The sequence below is a fragment of the Pipra filicauda genome, unplaced genomic scaffold (assembly GCF_003945595.2).
Source record: "Pipra filicauda isolate LSUMZ 115617 unplaced genomic scaffold, ASM394559v2 scaffold45_size4122338_pilon, whole genome shotgun sequence".
NCBI lineage: Eukaryota > Metazoa > Chordata > Aves > Passeriformes > Pipridae > Pipra > Pipra filicauda.
Genome location: NW_024104598.1, coordinates 2,113,824 through 2,136,222, shown reverse-complemented (window position 1 = coordinate 2,136,222; position 22,399 = coordinate 2,113,824). Strand labels below are relative to the sequence as shown.

The following is a 22,399-nucleotide window of genomic DNA, read 5'->3' as shown; positions in this document are numbered from 1 at the left end:
TCGCTGTACAACTCAGCTGGCTGTTCTGTGAACCAATATAAAGGACACCCTCAGGACAGTCCACAGGTCCTGCCCTTTCAGCAGCAGCTCACGGGCAACAATGGCAGCAATTTGGAAGTCAAAAAGAAATGAAAGAAAAAAGAAGAAAAAAAATCACTCAAAGACAATCCAAAATAACTCCAAGGGCTAGAGCCTGTCCATCGGCTGTGTCATTAAAATCAGAAAGGAAAATATGAGATGAGAAGGGAAACAGACAATTGAGTTATGTTGCTTCCTTGAATTACCCTCTCTTGTGCTTCTCCCCAGCCCACATGGCGCAGCAATGGCTGCAGGCAGTGACAGGCATTAGGAACAGACTTGTTTCCTTGCCCTTATTAACTGGTGTTCTAAGACACTGACAGTAATGTGTACAAAATATAGTCTCCATTCATTCTGTGTACAGAAGCATTGAACAATCGTGCGGGTTGAGGCTCCCGCAGGGGAGAGGACACAATTTTGACCTGACCGATCCGATCGACTCACTGAGCGCGGATGAGATTTGAGTCTGTCTGAACTTGCTCGATTCTCTCTCCCCCTATTTATTTATCAACTCAATATTGATCCCATTAAATGAAGGCATATGGGGACCAAGCAGTTCAGCAGTCCACCATGGCAGTGCAGAACTCACACAACCTGGGCAGGAAAGGATCACATGGAAAAGACGGATGAACACAAAACCAGCCCATCCATACAGGCACATTCACGAGCCAGGTAGGTGTGGTATCACCCTCATCTGATCACTGCAACCACACAGAGTTGGACTCAATGCTCTTAAGGGTGTTTTCCAACCTAAATGATACCATGATTCCACAAACACCACCACAAAAGCTGGTGTTAGCTTCAGAAAATTTGTCCTAACCCAGAAATTCCATAGAATATGTTATCAATATATCATATCTATACAAGCATAGCAAATGCCTCAGTGGAAAAAAAAAAGGAACATTAATAAACACTTCTTTCAGCATTGCTTAAATGCACAACTACATAATGAGATTAATAAATATGATCCACAACTGCTGAGGATCAGATTTGAACCTTCTAAATGTCTGCACTGACTTTGGGCTTGAAAAACAAAAATCACATTACGCTTTGTGTTGGTTCAAAATTAAAGCATCTATTTGTCTTCTCATCATTTTATACCCAGTATTCATTTCCCTGCATCCTTGAAATAAGGCAATAAAAAGAAAAGAGATTTCATGTCAGCTAGTCGACATCACAAGTGAAATGCAAATAACCCTGCTAGCAGAAGATATTTTTATTTGATCTATCACCAATATAATTATCATAAATTCAAGAGAAAGTCTCACCTGACTTACTGGAAAAGACTTCAAATTATTATGGTTTAATGAGAAATACCTAGCATGACTGAATAAAGTTGATTATTTAACTGGGGACTTTCATGAAAAGGCGGGTAGGCTGGGTTCAACAATAACTCTGGCAATTATACTGGCATCTTAATTTCATAAAAATAATAATAGAAACATGACAGGAAGTATTATATTGACTGCAGGTTACTAAATGCACACTAAAAATGGACCTTCAGATATACTTGGAGTAGCACAGCGCAAGGAGTAAGATATAACACTGGAGGCAGCAAAGTTTTGTTTTTTTTTTTCCTTTACTTGGAGCATAGTGAGGCACTGGAACAGGTTGCCCAGAGCAGCTGCGGATGCCCCACGCCTGGAAGTGTTTAAGGCCAGGTTGGACAAGGCTTGGAGCAACCTCGTCTAGTGGAAGGTGCCCCTGCTCATTGCAGGGGTTAGGAACAGATGATCTTTAAAGTCCCTTCCAACCCAAACCATTCTATGATTCTCCCTTTGGTGAGTGTAAGTGGAATTCAAATATCATTGCATGAAAGTTTCTACTTTCCTCCTTTCTAGTAAGATTGTGTACTTTTATGACATTTCCACATCTACAGCCATTTATCACTCCACACACTAAAAAAGGCATATTAAAGCCTCTGAATGTGTGTTCAACAGTCCTCATGAACAAATGCCACCATCCACGTAAATGTGAATAATTGCCTGCATAGGCACCAACTTCAGCAACCTCCATACTGCATGTTTTATAAATCAGGGTGTTTCCAACTATAGGGTTAAAACAATTTCCCTTAAATAAGAAGTATTTTCATCCTCACACAGCAGAGTCAGTCTGTGGATGACTGAAGTGCTTAAGTGAGTCAGCTAAGTGGACATACATGGTGCTTTTGCTGTATGTTGAAGCTGCCAATACAAGACACACAAATGCAACCTACGACACGTCAGAGTGATCAGTCCTGCAGAGCATTTCAGCATGGCAGTGTGCTCCAAATAAACAGTGGGAACTGTCAGAGGAGTGCATGTATTCTTTAAATGGCATCAACAAAATTTTAATGAAGATGCTTTTTCTCACCATACCTGAAAAACTTCATGAGAAGTAACAGCTTAAGCTCTTGTAGCAGTTTGATGTATTATTTGCCAAATGTAATTTTCGAGGCAAGAACAGACTACCTGCCCTCATGTATTACCTCATTAATAAGTACCTAGCATGGCTATCTGGAGCAGATGGGGATCTTACTGGACCTGTCTGGTATGACAGTTTACAGTGTTTATCAGGGTCATGGCATCAGAAAGAACATTATGGTTTGACTAACAATAAAATAACTGTATCCAGATGAAAATGCCAGGTTTGCTAATGTTAAGCTTAGTCACATTATACAGTGCAGTTTATTTGTGCTGAAAGCCAGTATATTTCTCACCAACTGCTAGAACACAGCAACATAAAAGACTTTGAAGCACATAGAAAAGAACACAGTTCAGAGATTAGAAACACATCATAGAAGTATCTGAAATTGTATTTCAAGATATATATCATATTTCTGTTTAATGTGCAATCTTCAGTTTCAAGTACTAGGTACAAAGAAACACTGCTTACAAATTTCTAACATCTACTTTTATCAGTCACAGTTAATTACAATTGTTTTCATGCAACAAATCTCATGCATTAGGTATAACTTACCATGTCACTAGGTGTAACTCTCCCCAGTAGACAACCACACCAACAGGAACAGTAAGAGAAGTAACACATAAAGGAAAAAAACAGACAGAAAAATTCTAAAACAGGACCTGCATACCTCAAATGCCATGTGGACAGAATTATGTATCTACATCTAAAAATGCTATTCTTCAGTCTTCCTGTCGAGGTTTAGGAATGGTATTCCCCAATTTAGTGTTCCCACTGAAAGACTCGAAACCACACACTGCTTGCTCACTCCCCTGTCCTCCGCTCCTCCTCCCCAGCAGCAGGATGGAAAGGAGAATTTGAGGCACATAAGGTGAATATCACAGGTTGAGTTAAGAATAATTTACTGGAAACAGCAATGGGACAAGAAAACACACAGTAACAGCAACAATATTAATAAGTGAGTGTGTAAGAGATGACTGCTTCACATGCGAGTGTTCACCCCCGTGGAAAGCCCTGAAAAAAACCTGACTGTGCCATCCTGCTACCTGGAAGGGATATTTTTTCCTGTCCCCTGGAAATGTAGAATAGCCTCCAGGTCCTGGTCATGCCCCCTCCTGGTTACTGTAAAATTAACCCTGTCCTGGCCAGAACCAGGACACTTCTTTGGCTCAGTTCTCCAGCCGACCCACCAAGCCTGTGAGAAGGGCCAGGCACTGGAGTTTCGCCAGTTACCTTGAGACATGGATAAACTTTTTGGCAAAGAACAAGGTGTTGTCATCTGGAGTAAGTGGAAAACAAGGTGCCTTAGATTGTGTAGACTTCCAGCCCCACTGGCCTCGTGCCCAGGTGCCCTCAGAGCCCATCAGGGAGTCTCACAAAAGCACTGGCTTCCAGGAAGAGCCCCCAGTCTAAAGCCACACAGGTCCATGCAAATCAAGGTGAAGGGGATATGCCATCCTCAATTATCAGCTGCTGAAGCACTTGTCCAGGAATGTGGAAGCGCAAGGGCTAACTTGCCCTCACTCTAAAAAAAAGAAAAAATGAAACCCAGAGCTCCATTTCTTTCTGAAGAAAAGCACTGTGGCAAGGGAAGCCAAAGAGGTTTCCCATCCTTTTCTCTTCCATTCCACAAGTGAACTTGTGGAAAACATGGGAGCAGAAAAGCAAGTGCAAGGATGCCTAATTCTGGGGGTTAGTGGTTACAGTAAGTGGCCGTAAGTTGGGAAGTACATTGTCTGTTCTCTACTCCAGTTGTGTGCAGGCACTTATTTAATTGGATGAACATTTAATGCAATGGGTGGAAATATTGAGTGGGTAAAACCTGAGCTATTTCTGAATTCCAATGCTTTTACACAGTAGAAGTATAAATAAATAACGGAGCACTGAAAATCACTTGGCAATAACCATTGGCAATTACTTATAGATTCCCATTCATTTTTATTTTGGCTTCAACTATTTCTCTGTGATGTCACTGAAAATTAGTTTCTAAATCTTCTTCCAAGCGCACTCTATTTCACGAGGATTCAAAGATGGGTGGATTTGGCTACTCAGTTCTCCTTTCTTCAGAAATGATAAATTCAACCTCCCCTTGATACCCCAGTAGAAGATGAATGCTTGCTGCCTGTTCATATCTGTATGATATAAACACAGCAAAGCATATTCAGCACGAAACTAAAAAACCAAGTGCCTAATTATTTAAGTAGACTCATTGGAATCAATCACTTCCTTTTGGTTAGACACATACCTTGCTCAGTCAGGTGTAAAATTAGCACATTGAGAATTTTCTCACTTGCCTCTCTGTGAAGGTTAAGGGAATACTGTGCTGTGCATGCAGGACTGATTTGATTACCTCCATCTTTTATTGGGAAATAACGTATGTCATGGCAATACCACATGACTATTGTTTCCTTTGTTCTGTTCAGAGGGAGGAAATAATAGGTGTCAGGAAAGCAGTACAACCATGTGTCTTGGTAATAAAAGTGGCATATTAATGAGCATCAGTAAACCATTACAATTAATGCACGGGAATGGATATTACCTACTTGAACTCTGCAAGTGTTCTAACAGCTCCACACCCAGCTGCCATTTTTTCCCATGCCAGAGCTTTCCACTGGCAGCAGCTCCTTTGCAAAGCCACTAGACACTGTGAAATCATATGCTCAAGGGAATGGGTGGAGACATTTTAATAGTACAATAGTGGCTGTTGAGAACAGTTATCCAGCCTGTTTATCAGTGGCAGTAAACACATCCCATAATCTATGGGAGGCATATATGTATACCCTTTAGGTTTCAACATAACTAACAGACTGCAGAGGAAGACAGGTAAGATGGACGTGCACAAAGGTATGGATGTGCATCGCTTTCACTTTTTTAAAAAACAAAAGGCACACTTGTGAATTTTACATAATTTTAAAATTTCAATCCCTTCTTGATGTGCCTTTGTAGCATCTGGCTTTCAAATAAATAGTCAGTTTTGAAGTTCAGCTTCAAAAATCCAGCCTGACAATTCCCCTCTTTACACTCACAAGCAAAAAAAAAAAAAAAAAAAAAAAAAGAAAAGTGAGGGAAAACTGCAAGCACTATCAAGGTGACACACTAAGTTGTTTGAGTATTTATTGACAGAATAACAACACAGGTGAAACAGCTCTGGCCCTTCAGGAATACCTAAATAAAAACTCTTCGGTTTTATGACATACAAATTGTTCATTTTTACTCTTGGATGACTGAATTTTAAATTACGTTGAAAAGAGGGACACCTTCAATTCCCACCTCTACTTGGTTTACTTTAACTTCTAATTCCCTCTGCACATAATGTGTTCTGAGCTATTTTAATTCACATTCTTCTTGTAGTTCGTGTACTGAATTCACCTAATAATTCATTTTGATGATACAATCTTCAAAGCATCATTTGGGGTTTTTTTTTAGTAGGTTCCAGAATACATTCTTTTTCACTTCAACATTTCTTTCAGGTACCATTCTCAGTATAGTGTTTAAGCTTGCAATTAGTCTTGTACTTAGCATATGCTCACTTAGCATAGACACAGTTATTATTTTTATCGTTGAACACTTCAGGTAAGAACTCTATACACACACAGGGGTGCCTCAACTTTCCAGCACACTGCAGAGACTAAAACACCAGCACCACTGTGAAACAGTTGAACTGGAGAATCTTTCCAGATAAAAAGATGCAAATTGTCCCATCAAACATCCTGCATGGCTTCCAGATTTGCCATTCCCAGTGCTCAAAAAATAAATGCAACCTCCAAAACTAGTAAGCCAACCAATGTGACTCATGCAAACAAAGTGAGCCATACCTACATACAGGGCAATGCAAGCTTTATTACTAGAAAATGCCATTTTCAGTACTGTGGTCAAGTAAACCATTTGTAATAAGTTTTTCCTGTGATGAGTATCTACCAGAAGCTGCACTGTAGAAAAAAAATCATCTATTTCTCAAAATAAGTATCGGTTGTTTGTTGTTTTTTTTTTTAACTCTCCCCTTTCCAAGGGTCCCCACTTTGGCACAGAGATTTGAAGGATACGCCTTTTGCCGTGTTTGAGAAAAACCACAGTTTGTAAATGTTTAATCACACCCTCTTAATACTCTTACAGCATTCACCATGTTTCACAGTGCTGCATGAGCCAGGGGAGGACAAAGGAAGAGGAAGGATACAACTGGGGAACAGAGGGAATGGTAAGGCAATAAGGACCATGGGAGCTGCAGAGAGGAAAGTCAAACAGTCCCCTTACGCCCACCTGGGAACCTGGAACTGAACCTCTTTTGCCCACATCCCCCTCCAATGGCAAGACCACAAAGACTAATACTCCTAAAATCATGGTAAAACAGAAGGATGAGAGAGCTACAGGCCTGAGAACCTGGGCAGCTGCTTGAACAACTAAACCACTGCAGCTGGAGAGCTGATGTAAAGGCAGCTAAAGTATGTCTTCACTCCACTGTAAGCATTTGATGAAAAAATATATATTGTTTTCCGAGGGACCTGGTAACATCCTAAATTCAGAACAGATACCGGGACAGTAGCTAACAATAATAGGGTCACACAGTGAAAAACAAAAATAATAAACACAGAACACCTAATTGCAGGACTTCATCTCCTTCACTGATTTACGTGCCTACAATGTGCACTGAATAAGGGAGAGGTACCAAAAACCCCACAGCACCTGTGGTTTTATCAGTAAGGACTGTATGCACGTGACTTAAGACTGAATAGGTAACCTAAATTTTACATATCCCCAAATGCTTTATTTTGGACTCTTTTTGTTTGATTCTTCAGGTATGTTAAAAATATTTTTGACAGTTCCTGTGGAGAAATCACAGCCCAATGGTTTAAGAACAGACCTATCAGACTGGGAACAGAGTCTGAATCCTGGATCAGGATGTCACATTTGACAAATCACTTAATGGTTTTACCTTGGTGTGCTGTAGTGGGGGAAATTAGTAGGAAGAGGAGGCTGAGAGCAGTTTTCTGGTTGGTGTCTATTCCACTGCTATTGCAAAGAACAGCCCCTTTGCACAAATACAACATACATATATAAATATTTGGCTAATATTATCCTTACCCAAAAAAGATTGCTCTAATAGTAATTCCAGCCCAGAGAATACAAAAATAAATCAACTAGGTTGTTCCAGAGGGCCTATTAGCCCAGTATCCTCTCTCCAAATACAGCCCATAATGAACATCAAGGGTAAGAACAGAGCAAGGATCTGGTAACTAAAGATTACCCATCGCCTTTCTCAAACCAAATATTGTGCACTCACTGGTTAGGCTGTTCTTCTGGCATACAACAGCTTTTTCACTCTGCCTGGCAACCTCACCACCCTGTGACCAAGGGCTCTCAAATTACTTATGTGCTGTGTGAAAAGCTACTTCCTTCTGCACTGGGGTGATAGCACAGTGTTACCAGAAACTGTTGCCAAAACCAATAACTGCAAGGCCCTTATTTTACATTTCGGCAAGATACTTATATTCAGTTTTCAATGCTGTTTGGTAACGTTCTACAGGGAATAGAAACAATTTCATGTTTTTTGGCATCTTCTTGCCTTTTGATGTAGTCATTCCATATACATGAATCCTAAAATGGTTGCACACTGTAAATGACTTCACAAGAGAGAGAACTCTGCGCTGCTACTGCTCTTATGCTCCTGTGGCTGCTCTGAGCCAAGCCCACACTGCAATCAGCTTTGTGCAATGATATATTTCAAGATGCTCTTACTGAACTGACTTCTTCCACCTACCATCAAAAAATAAGTACTTTATACCCAATAATTGCATGTCAAGCTCCCAGGGCAGGCCAGGAGAGTCACAGTTCTAAACAGACAGGGTTTCACACATCATAAGGATCACAGGTTCAGGGCAGTCAGTACTGCAGGCCAAACCACTGACCATAATGTCTATTGTCCCACTGTCAAAAAAGCAGCAGAACATAGTGAATGAGTTCTTTCAATGAAGGATGTGTTTGAGGGCTAATGATTGACAATTTTTGTTCAAATTTTAGATTTCAATACTACAGGAAGAAAGAAAAAAAAATACTAGCTTGTATAACACAAATGAACCATTCTAATAGTATTACAAAGCTGCTTCTTGACTTCAGGAAGCCCTGAACTGGCTCCTCGATGCTCAGCAACAGAGACCTGGGAGGTGATATACCTGCTGCAAACAGGAGTTATTAAGATGATCTCAAACACATTGTAGAAAATAAGTAAAATGTATGGAGCAGACATTAATTATAAAGTAAAATCTTCACATTTGTTGCTTTTATTAACTGCTCTCTTAAAAGAGAAAGAAATAACTATTGAAATAGTCTCATGCTTCCACACAACCCAGTTTTACTGCCCAGGAGATTGTGGGGAATATATCTGTTAACTTGTCACCAACTGGTAATTCTTTTGTAGATGCTGCAAAGGACCGTGACCTTACAGTGAACTGCTGACTCGAAATCAAGGAATGTAAACAAAGCAATAGGAGACAATAAGCAAGTGAGCCACCTCAGAATCTGAACCGAGGAGCTCTCCTAAACACTCATGAGTAGGTCTGCTGAGCCCTTTGCACCTACTCATACAGGCAGAAAGACCTGTCAGATTAGGTTTCAAAATACTTCAGGTAACTACAGCTCTTCTTTCCTTTTGTACAGGTACAACAGTTCTCTGGACTGGACTGCTCCTCTAGCAAGCACAAATCATTGCTACACTCCTTTCAAATTAGTTATAAATCTAGAGCACTGAGAAAATCTGTGACAGCACAGAGATCAGGATCTGGATTCTGACAAGTTACATTAATCATGGGTTTTAAATGAGCTATTTCCATAACTGATGTGCATTCTAAATCATCTTGAACAATCTCACACGCAGAACAGGATCCGATCCCCAGGAAACACTGTGCCCTTAAAGAGGCTGTAAAATTGGACAGCACAGTAGTGGATATGTAGAGCTTAGCTCTTAATGCAATGCAGTGGGTTGACAGACACCCACCAAATCCTCTCAATCGCTCCCCTCCACAAATGGACAGGGGAGAGAAAATATAATGAAGTGTTCATGGGTTGAGATAACGACAGGGAGACATCACTCACCAGGTACCATCAGGGAAAAACACAGGCTCAATTTGGGGATATTAACTGAATTTATTACTAACAAAATCAGAGCAGGATAATGAGAAATAAAATAAATCTTAATAAATCTTCTCCCAACGCCTCTCTCCTTCCCAGGTTCTTACATCTGCATTTCAACATCTCACATGACAAAATCTAAGTGATGATGTTTTAAGGGCAAGAAAAAATTATCATAAATCATCCTAATTTCATCAAAATCATTTTAAATCATCACAGTCCAAAACCAACCCAAGAACAACATCAGAACTGAAATTTAAAATCTAGCAAATAATTCACAAAGTGAGTTTATATAACTCATAATCCAAACGCAAATATAGCACCTATAATGAACACACCACACTTGATAGCTATCTAATAATGAACAAAGATACAAAGATTCTTACATTAAAATTTCACATTTTCATTTTTATTAATACAATGGATTTAGGACTATAGAAAATTTAGTGGCTTCCATCAGTCTTGATTCTGTGTCCAGCAATACTAGTTTTAGAATGAAAAAAACCTACAAGAATTCTGTATATGCACTGTTGTATAATTATATACTGGTTTAAAATTATTAAATCAGTTGTATCTGGAATGCCTCACACAAAAAGTGTGACCATCCAGTTTCTTACACTTGGCATGGTGTTTTTCACATGTGCCAAGTGACAGCAAAATGCAAGTGTATGCACTCGCCTGCTTTTGCAGTGATTTATTCACTGTTCATTAGGTATAAAAAACCTACACAAAGCTCAGGACTGCGAATAATGAAGATGAAAATCTCAGCATGACTCAAAACTCACATATTCTTTCATGAGACTGGTGAATATTGCACCAAAACAGCAATTAAAGTTGTGATAAGGCATATCAACCATTCAAAGCTTTATAGCTTCAAAAAAAAAAAAATCGAAGGCTATAGGGAAAAGACATGTTTTTTTCCTTTCCATCTTGCCCTACATATTATTCATAACTCACTCCAATGCTTCATAAAGACTTTCAACTCCACCTCCAGACACACATACATGCAAAAAACATAAACCTAAGTGGCAGTTAGTTACCTTACAGTGATCTGATATGCTTTAATATCAAGATATCAGCACGTCTGTCTCCCATTGCTGACATTTAATCTACCTTAGCTTTGCTGATGTCAGTGTAAAAGGGACCCAAAAAAGCAGACAACTCAGCACAGAAATAGGCAGAGAGACTGATTATTTTTTTTTACTTCTTTAGTTCTTACTAAAAATAGTCTTGAGTATTTTTCACAGCAGGTGAAGTTTCATAATACAAAAACTTCTTTATCTTTACTCACCTATTTACTACACCATCACTATACTCCCCACACACTGGGAGATAACATAACTTCTTTTATGGGCACATCTTTCAGATTATTAAATATATTTCAGACTAAGAAATACTTTAAAAAATACCTGCTTGGAAACAAAGAAATCAGCAATGAAAGAGAGCTCTCAGACTGTCACTGGATAAAACCACACATCCATCCAATTACAATTTATAATTAAAACAATGTAAAAGAAGTCAACTTACTGATTGACATGAAACAGAAGCAATTGTCAAGCCTGAGATATAGTCTAGCTGTCAGTAAACATTCTAGGTGTATTATGAATAAAGACTCCATATGATTACCCCCATTACCATATAAAAGAGTACCTGTTTGAAATCTGATTGCTTTTTATATAAGGTTCTGAATAAGTTATTCCTGAAGTGACCAGCAAGTCTATCAGTAACAATGACACTTCTAAACACACATTGCAAGGCAAAAATATATAGGGAACCACAGTACAATTAAGAAACTAAACTTCCAGATTACACCAGAAGAACTGAGCCACTTAAAAATAATGGCCCTTGTCTTTAAGACTCCACCATACACTGGATTGTAATCTCTTAAATACCTCCTGTGTAATGTTGCAAAGAATACAACAGGGAAAAAATAATCACAGTCTATATTCTGGCAGAAATAAACCATTATACAGCCTGAATATTAATCAGAATAAACACTATTTTGATTTTTATTTCTTGATACCTGGTGTTTCTCTGCCCAGGCATCAGTCATATTGCACACACTTGCTCTAAGGTTTATGATTGTAACTAAATCCACTTCATTTAATCATTCTAATAAATCTACACCTCAGTAGACACCACTGAGCTATTAATAGCACACTAAATATATCTGTTAGACAGATTATACATGTAAAATATAGAAGTACAGTGAAAACAATTTGCACTTGATTAAGTGTCAAACTTTTGTTCATTCTCCACAACAGAGGTACACGAGAAAAAGATTAACAAACACACATTGTCTACATTTCCAAAGAATTGCTCCTGTTAACCATCTGAATACACTCAAGGCCATTTCTATTTTTCTGATAGTCTACAAATGCAGTTGTGGGCAGAATTTATGTTTTAAAACAAACATTTGGAACAAAATACCAAGACTTAGGACAAGGCTTGCATACTACATCTAGGGTTCCTTGTACAAAAGAAAAGATCTAATTGCCACCAAACCTTGATCGCAACTTGCATGTTGTTCCTGACAAAATCTGGGGGGTGGAGGTTTGTTTGTTTTAAGGCATTTAATCCCAAATGTCATCAATCATTTTAGGAAACCTAATGATGTTTCAATATACCTTGGTTTTTTCCCTTTGACTTCAGTCTGTGGCACAATCTCTATAACAAACTCTGCTAAGCTGTAAGACTGTACATCCCAAATCAAGTGTTCTCTGCCCTCCCTCTCACTAAGGCAGAGTAGACTGTGGGGCACGAAGTCTTTTGTGTTTTAAACAAATGGCACGTATGACTTCAACATGTCACTTCCACAGCATGTGGGGCAAGTCTGCCAAGTGGAACTGGAACTAGAACTTATCAAGACAAAAAACAGAGAAAGACATTTTCCCTCTACGTGTTTTCCAGCCTCCCAGATTATCCCTGTCAAGATTACACACAAAAACACTGCAACAGTACACAGACCAAGATCCTCCACAGTCAAAACATAGAATTTATCTCTGCATTCCATATCCCTCGTTCTTCAGCTAGAGCCATGACAGTGAGTTTTACTCATTTTGTAGATGACAGAGTTTTACGCTCACACACACAGTCCTGTCCACAAGTGATGGGTTATTTATAAACATGGTTGTCCCAGGAAACTGAAACTTCTTTCATCTAACCACTGCCACTAAACACTCATTTCCCACAAGGTCCATCCTGACAGGCACACTTCAAAGTACCATGCTAAACCAGGTAGCCCCTTGCCCACCATGACTGTTTTAAACTACAACATTCTGTTGCTAAACCAATTTTTATCATCTTTCCCTTCTACTCTAAATGCAGCCTTTATGCTGCACTATTAAATCCTATCCTGAAATTTAGTGAAATTGCTCTGGTTGTCCTTATTCTACCCTCACCTATGGATTCTGTAAGTTCATTACAGAATTCAAGTAAAAGGGCATGGCATGTCTTCCACTACCCACCTACAACCTTTTCTGTGTCCTGAATCACTCTTCTTTTGATTTTTTTCAAAGTTTCATTCACAGAAAAGAGCAACTTAACAAACCTGTTAACACAATTCCTCATCCACAAAACTATTTGCTACTCAAAACATGTGACAACCAGATTATACAGAAAAAAAATATTTGGTTTCCTCTTCAACAGTTGGGTTTTGTTTTTATTTCTAATTCCCCAGCAATCATAATATCCATGTCCATGTTATTTCTGTCCCTTTTATTTCTCCATACTTTTCAAGAAAATTGCAAACAACACAAATTCCTGCCAGAGTAATCACATTATATTTACCAGTAGTTCACAATGCAGTTTGATTCAACTACACATTTTCTTTTCTAAAACACCAATAACAGCATTCTGTGGGTTTTTTTTATAAATACTATCACAGTGTTATTCACTAAAGCCAAAGAAGATCATTACTCTGATTTCACTTTTTTACAACATAGACTGTTGAAATAGACTGTAGAATCATGCACAAAGCCAGTCCTTTTCTCTCATCATAAAATCATCATTTTTCTCTTTATGGTTTGGCTGGACAATACTAATATGATTTCCTATTGTACTACAGAGATGTATTATTCCAGTAGTGCTGGGAACAACTGATTTGTGCGTGTACACATCTATAACATGCAAACATTTATAAAGCACTTACAGATGTCTCAAGGAAAATAGAAACATTTATCTTATCTCCAGATGGTATATCACCTTAACTTATATCTATGTTTTTCCCAACCTATATTGCCTGAAGATAAAGCCCTAAAATACTACAAGCCAATACAAGCAGTTTATAGTTGTCCTGACGTGTTCACACCTCTTTCCTTATGCCAACCTGTGATGGTTTCACTCTAGGCCTTCCTGGAGACCAGCTTGTAACCAGGAAGGAACTAGGAGAGTGATCACGGAAGTATTCCATGCTATTCCTTTACGTAACTTGAGGTATAAATAAAGCCAGCAGGAGGGACCTCGCTCTTCCTTTCCGGCGAGGTTCGAGAACGGTGGGTCCCTGTCTCAGTCTGGCTTATCTGGAGCCGAGGCCTACAGCGACTGCTGTTATCTGCCACCCGTGAGGGGAGAGCCCTGGGCCGTGTCCAGCCATCCTGCCTGTTCGAAGGGAAGTGGTGAGATTTTTGCTAGTTTGCCTTTGGTTGGCTGGTTGACTTGCTCGGTCTTTGTCCCTTTTTGTCCTTCTCCCTTCTCCCTCCCCCTCTTCCCTTTTTGGGGAACTGTTTGGGATTTCTGGAGTTGTGGTGTATAGTATTCTCATTGTATATATCTGTCTCATATGTAAAATATATATATATATAAATTTCTGCTATAGCTTTGGCTGCTTAAGTCATTTCTTTTCTCTTCCCTCTCTGGGAAGCAGGTCCTTGTTGTCGAGTTTTGGGGACTTGGTGGGAAGCCAGCTCGAAACTTGCACACAACCCCAGGAAACTGCTGTGACAGGTAACTGATAATGTACCACTGTTAAACTTGGTAAAAAAAAAAGATGCAAAAGTAGTGCTTCTGGTATTACCATGGGCAGAACAGGAACATTTCTTTAATTAGCATCAAAGTTTGTGAAAACTCCAAGTAACCACAGAACCACAGGCTGAGAAATTCAAACCAGTACTTTGCACTGTTTGTTTTATAATTTACTAAAATGCAGAGAGTTCTAATACTACCTAGTTTGCAGTAATGACTACTCCATGCAGTGCTGGATTATTCTTATCCCTAGTGACTTTAATAATTATTAGACTGCAAACCCCTTCCTACAATCTCCAGTTTTCTTTCTAATTTATGCTTCTCAGTCAGAACATAAGAACAAAATTTCCTGTATTTTCATGTAAATCCACCTCAAAAAGGCAACTATAACTACATTTGCATGTGAAACTCAAGGCATACTAAAAATATATACATATATACAATATGCAATATTTTTATATATAAAAATATTTATTGCAGAAACTCAGATTTCAACAGAACTTTGAGAGTAAAAACATTATTGCATTTCTCCAGTGAAATTTCATTGCTACAACATTGCTAAGTTAATAAATATGCAGTAGGAGTTCCATTTGGAGTTTTTTGCACACTAAACCAAATATCCAGGTACACAAATGAAGAAAACCAGTGTGAAAACACAGATTTTATTAACCTATCCAAATATCACTGTTTCAAATTATTGTTAATAATACTTATAAATAAATTTTAATATTAATAAATAATGTTAACAATAAATTAATTATTTAATATTAATAATGCCACAGTCAGGTTATTTAGTACTCAGACTTCCCTGAAACTACACTTGTTTGTGCTGCAATTTACATTTACTGTAATCGAGGACTGAAAACATACTGCAATGAGTTTCTCCCTGGTATCAGCTGTTGACCTTCAATACAGACAGATTGAGGTTTAACTTGCCCAACACATTCACAACATTTTTCTATTCCTTCCTAAATCCTTACAAACCATTTTAGTTTTAAATAAAGGGATGCTCTTCCATGGGTGGAAAGTACCCAAAGAAAGTCCTATGAAAACCCAGCCTGACGGTACAGGCTAATTCAGCAGCTGACAAGCTGATCTTTATGAAGGACTTTAGCTTGAAACAGGAATGGCATCAATCTTCCTTTAAGGAATTGCTTGGCCAATTTACTACAGTCTGAAAAATTAATATCCAGCCTCTTGTGCCCCAAACTGTACAGAACATTTTATCCAAAATGTTCCTCAGTTTCAATAGTTGTCACTTCAAAAATAAAATAAAACAAACCCCTAAAAGTTAGTTTTCTATTACTGTAATTCTGTTTAGAAAGTCAGAAAGTATGAAACCCCAGACAAGACAAAATATAGCTTTTTATGAGACAAGTGTAATTCATAAATGCATGAGTTACAACTCAACAGTACTTCAAGACACAGCTCTCACTAATCCAACTATTTAATATATTCCCTCCTTTGTCCTTATATGAGACATTTGCTTCTCTTTCTCTACTGAAAGAAAAACATAAAAACCACCCTAAATAAACAATCTACCACTTCAAAAAGAGCATGGCTAGCTATCAATATTTCTTGTTTACATAACTGAGAAATCTTCAAAAAACACATTTAAAGATTTATATGTAAAAAAAATCACGATTCTGATGCAAGTAGTCAAATAACAACCATATGATGTTAGCATAAAAGATAATTATCCTAACTTGAAATGCATGTCATTAAAATTTAAAAGCCAAAGGTGACAGCACATATCATCTACAGTTTATAAAACATGAACACCAAAAGCTGAATTATACTAGCTCAAATGACAGTATTCAGTGTAGTAAATAAAAAGTTCTCTTCCTCTACCATGCAAAAAATATTTCTTTCCTGCTAAGAAGTTATGCACAAACCAATTCCCATCATCTCCACGCATACTCCATTTGCCAGATGATAAGCCTTAAAGCAAAATCATTGCAGAATCCAGCAATCATAAGTTACCAGCATGTAGGTGACTGTCAGAAAACAGTAATAAAGCCTGACACGTTTATGGTGTCTCTCAAATAACAGACTTACCTCGGCAGATGGTCCCGTTCCCCACGTACCCAGGTTTGCAGGTGCAGCTATGTCCCCTGATAGTGTTAGTACAGATTGCATTCTCATCACAGTTGTGCTGGCCACTGCCACATTCATCATGCTCTACGTGGGGGGAGGGAAAAAAAAAAGAAAACAATTTTTGAGATGTAGTGAGCTTTTCAGGGAGATGAGGTGGCATTTGAAAACCAAGTGGAATAACCAGGTTGCTGCAATGGCTGAACGCTGGGGGCTTGGTGTGGGAGTCAGCTATGGGCTTGCTCCAATTCTGAAACTTAAAAACATGTGCATGGCAACAGTAGATTATTTAGGTTTAAAAACAGAAAGAAAAAAAAAGGCATCTGTGAGGAAGCAAAGTATGGCTATGACAAAAAGCTATTTAGAGGATTATCAGAGAAAAATATCTGCTGTGAAGACTAACCTTTACATCACTGTCCACCACCAGCAGTAATAATCATAAATACAAGATAACTGAACACAAGAAGGGCCCTAATAGCCCACCCTGTAACTCCAGAGTTCAGTTGTCACAACTGCTTGCTCTAACACTTACTGAGCTCGCTGCTTCTCTAATAGCACATAGTAACATTCCACATTTTTAGAGCACCAATCGCACCCTCGAGCCTCAAAGAGGCTCCTAGACAAATGGGCCATATTTTGCTTTCATCCAGCAGCTCTAACTGCTGCCCCAAGACAAAATTGCCACAGCTCTGCACTTTACTCTCCTGCTACTTTCTGTTCTCCTAAAGCATCAGTTAGAGGTGATGAGGTACCTGACCCTGAAGTTTTTCTCTTCTTCCTGCAATTATGAGGAGCTTCCCTCATATAGTAGGATTGCAAAAAGAAAACCTCAATATTTGACACTTTTGTGCCAGTGGTTTTACAATTTTTGTTCAGTGGAATCAAAAGGATGCAACGAATTTTCTTAAAACCATACAGTGGGCAACAACCAGGATCTGGAACCCTTCTTGGTAGTCTTTATTTATGCAACTGCAATCATCAGGCTGATATCCATATGCTGGGAGGTAAAAGATACCTCTTCCTGGAATTAGGATTTGCTAAAGTGTATAAGGGGTGTAAAGATGCATAAGGGGGATTCAAAGGACAATGGACTAAATTTAGCCTTCTACAGATCACAGAGAGGTAATGCCTCTAAAACACCAGCAAAACACTCACTTTTGCAGACTGAATTAAGCCCTTTGGAAGAGTCTCTCCACTGAGAACAGCAGCATCACAGGCTTTGACAGGCTGCAGTTCACCTCTGCAGTGCTCTCGCTCTACCACAGTTACAGAACAACAGCCAATTTCAAGATAACTCAAGACACGGAGGATTTGAATGATGAATCCTAAGGAACCCACTAAACCAAATACTTCTGGAACACTGTTGATAACTATTTGCAGTACATATATCCAACATGTTTTCTATTTTTCAAATACATTTGACAGCAAAATGATATGGATTGTGAATATTTTCTCTTAAATAGCATCAAAGCAATATATCACCCGCTCTCTCTCTCTGCTTTTAGCAAGGAATTCACACACACTCTCATATGTGCCTGGCTTCAGCTGATAAATTCAGGCATGCATTTATACTTGTTAGTTTATGTTGGTCCCTAGCTCTGCTTGGTAATTCAGCTTCTTGCCAATTTTCAGAGGTCTTACATATTCTAAACGCTAGGGTTCTTCAAGGGCTGCCTGCTCTCCCCTTCATCTTTTAAGAAACTCTACCACAGCCTGATTCTTTGCTGCTTCAGTCTCATGGTACTCAGACTGCTGGGTCAGACACAAAAAGCATCAAGCTACTCTCCAAGGAAGTGCTTTGAAGGCAGCAGAAGCTGAATTATGCTTTCTTTTAAAAGAGACACCCTCTCCATAATCTCTCCCTCCTCTTCCTACTTTTAATTGTCATTAGCTTTCATGTGTTAGTATTCAAACTATAATGAGAATGCCTTTGTGATAGACTCAGGTGTGTACACAAGAAGGTTCCTACTCAAACAATTGCCAAAATTAGCCTATTACCTTCTCAGCACTTCAAGTATAAACAAAAGATTTCCCAGTGGTAACAAATGTGTTTTGCCAAAATACACAAGAGAGGATAGTCTGCTGTGTTGTTCTAGGACTCTGACAATGTAAATCACTGTATTTACCATTCCTGCAGGTGTACAGGTGCTGGAAATATGAAAAGATTTGGCACTGACAAAGCTGTTTTCCCACAGTCATACTTCAAACCGAGGTCAGTTGTTTGAAAGCTGATATAATTTAAAGAGTTAGCAACAAATCTGACCATGGGAACCTGCCCTTCATGAGACATCCTGATGCTGTTAGCACAAGAAGGATGAAGGGAACCTCATCTGCATGAGGAATGCCAAGATTTCTTAGCAGCAATATGGCTGCAATGATGGGAACTTTAAATGAAGTTTTCCCTGGTGCAGGGATGTCTATAGTTGATGTTGCTACAGGCCTAATAAGAATGAGAAAGCATTGATTTTCTGTCAAGGTACAAAAATCTTTTCATCCAGATGAAAAATCCTTAAGATTCTGTCAGTAGCAAGTTCCCTTGGGTTTCCTGTGCCCTCACTCCAGAGATCATCCTTTGGAAAACTTGGGTGTTCACACTGGAAAGCGAGAATGGAAAGCGGGCTCTGGTTTTGCTTAAATTCAAAGGAGACCGTGACTAATTTGTGAAGAAATTTGCTTTCTTACACACACTGCTTTTCAAAAATTCCTGTTCAAGCACATCAGACAGAACCTGCTTTTGCTTTAATGTTATGGTAAATACTGACTCGACAGCAAATAAAATTGGCAGAGAAGGACATTGCATAGCATTATTCCAAAGCACTAAAGCACCAAAGAGGAGAGAGCTGAGACAAAAAGCCCAAGTCATTTCTTATTTTGACAATTTCCCTTGTAGCCAAAAATGAGAAGCACAAAGGGCTCTAAAATACAAAAACAAAAGTAACTTCTTTAATTTTTTTATACCTGTGTGGGTATATCTATATGTATATATAAACAAGTAAGCTGCCATGCTCAGGAATTAAACTGTCATTATTAAGTTTGATTGAAGTCATCCATCTCTCTGACTTCTATTTCCTATGTAATATACACAAAATGAGCTCATGATCAAAGACAAAAAGAACTGGCAGGCTTACTGAGAAGGACAGCACTGTAGGATATAATTCCTTGACCCAACTCCCATTCCCCCAGATTATTATCTGTTTCTAGATGAGGTACCATTTTAGATGAATAGTTACAACAGCAGCACCATTCTTTGCTTACAGGCAAGTTAATTTTTTTATGAAATCTCAGTAAATTATCGTCAGCATTTCTGTTACTCGGGATTCTGATTCTTGCTGCATCTATTCCATGCTTTGTGGTAAAGCCACGAGACCAGGTAGTTTATTGTGCCTCTTTTTTTCCACCCTATAAAATAAGGATGTTACAAGATTTTATTTTTTCCTCTAGTATTTGTCATTCTTCTGAAATCCTTAAATACTAAAGATTTTATAGAAAATTTAAGGATATCAATTTTCTGTTGCAAAAAAAAAAGGGAAGAATCGAAAGTCCAAAAGTTTTCATGAACTTTTCCAAAACAGTAAAGAGAATCTTCTGATAATTTTCTGAGTTCACATCTGAGTCAGGCCATCTTGTGAACAAATGGCTATGAAGTTCATTCTTTCCTTAGTCTTCACCTCAGAATGGCTATCTGCCTCCAAAAGCACTTGTAAGAAATTAGTCTTACTTTTACAAAAACACATCTCCATCACCTATGTTGTACAATTCTGTACAACAACTTAGAAGTCCACAATGAGAGCACTACAGGTCTAATGTTTATATGGGGGTAGTGTTACAAAACAGCACAAGCACAGCGGTGGAAGACAAATATTAGTTATCTCTGCTTTGTTCACCAGCAACCTAATAAAAATAAGTTTATCTTGATGGTGACAGAATTCTTTTCAATACTACATGGCCTTAGAGAGATAAGAATCACATAAAAAGCAAAGTTAATTCACCAGAAAATAGTTTCAAGGAGATGGTTAGTTGCACATCCTATTATAAAAAGCACCAATGCATCCTATAAACAGCAGGAAAACCACCTTATGCCAAAGCACATCTGGTCTGGAAGCACACTGATATCAGGACACACACAATATCTCCTTTTTTCCTGAAATCCCAGAGAAGAAACAAGTTGCAGTACAATGGGAAAACACAGATCATTTTCTGCTGAAGTCACAAGAACACGGAATTAATAGGAAATGGTTGAAATAAGCACAATTACCAGGCTGCCAAGACAGCTGTGACCACAGGGCATCCCCCTGCATGTGCTTGAGGCAGATAGACCCCACCCAGGCAAACAGCCCAACATCTGCAGCCAACAGCTACTGTGGACACATGTAAAAACAACAATAGGATAATACCTGAGGCAGTAGGAGACCAGGAACACAAGTAAACTTCGTGCCTGCCAGCAGAAGACTTGCTATAAAAGGTCAAGGCTCTGCTAATAGCTGTATTTAGCTGCACCCTCAGCAACTGCACAACATTTAATCATGATGTGTTTCAGTTGTGAAACCACTTGTTTAAATTTTAACTAAACGTTTAGCTGCCTTCAAAACACAAGTATCCATTTAAGGCTAAAGGGGTCAATGCACACCAGGTTGTAGCAGCTCCTGCACATCTCAAATGATTAAGAATTCCAGCTGCTGATCGTTGATCACTTCAGTGTGAAGTATAAATTAGAATATTCAAAAAAGAATAAAAAGAAGTCAGCAGCCTTCATGTACACGTATTTCTGCCAAATCCTTCATATCCCCCTTTTCCTAGCCTAATCGCACTGAGGAATCACATAAATACGTCTGTTTTGTGGTACTTAAAAAAATGCCTTCTGTTCTGGGATAAATTGAACAGGAAGAATGCAGGAGGAAAAGCACTGGGGGCAGAAGGAAAGGTGCCAGACAAAGATTTTGTCTGCCTGAAGTAATTTATTTTGCATAAAGCCACCCACACCACACTGCAAAACTGTTCATAGGTGTAGTGAGTTGACCCTGGCCAGATGCCAGGTACCCACTAAAGCCACTCTCTCACTCTGTCTTTGTAACTGGACAGAGGAGAGAGAAAAAACAGCTAAGGATTCATGAGTTAAGAGCTGGTAGAGGTCAGTGACTGATTACCTGTACAGGCAAAACAGACTCAATGTGGGGATAGCACTTAAATTTACTAACAGGATAAGAGCCAAAGAGTGAGAAATAGTCTCAAAAACACCTTCCCCCCACCCCTCCTTCCACGTTCTCCCTCCTCCCGCCCCCAACAGCGCAGGGGGATGGGAATGGGAGTTATGCTCAGTTGTTGTTTCTGCCGCTGCTCAGGGACAGGAGTCCTTCCCCTGCTCCCGTGGGGTCCCTCCCAAGGGAAACAGCCCTGGAGGGACCTCTCCAGCGTGAGTCCATCCCTCGAGCAGCAGCTCTTCCCAACCTGCTGTCCCGTGGGTCACTCCTCCATGGGGGTCAGTCCTTCACGGATGAGCAGTACCGGCGTGGGTCCCCCACAGGGGCCACCAGTCCTACCCGAGAAAAACCTGCTCCAGCCTGGGCCTCCCTCTCCAGGGGCTGCAGGTCTCTGGCAGGACCTGCTCCGTCTTGGGCCTCCCACAGGGTCACTGCCTCCTTCCTGCATCCACCTGCTCCAGCGTGGGCTCCCCCATGGGCTGCAGGGGGGTCTCTGCACCCCGATGCTCCCCCGTGGGCTGCAGGGGGGTCTCTGCACCCCG

General features: G+C 39.3%; 1 protein-coding gene across 2 annotated transcripts in view; it reads right to left on the bottom strand.

Moving 5' to 3' along the window:
• NELL1 (neural EGFL like 1) overlaps nucleotides 1–22,399 on the bottom strand; it is a 277,760-nt gene that overhangs the window by 91,771 nt on the left and 163,590 nt on the right. For both annotated transcript variants that reach the window (XM_027732486.2, XM_027732482.2), the window contains exon 14: nucleotides 16,624–16,746. In XM_027732486.2, coding sequence (XP_027588287.2) covers nucleotides 16,624–16,746 — 123 coding nt within the window. The remainder of the gene's footprint in view (nucleotides 1–16,623; nucleotides 16,747–22,399) is intronic.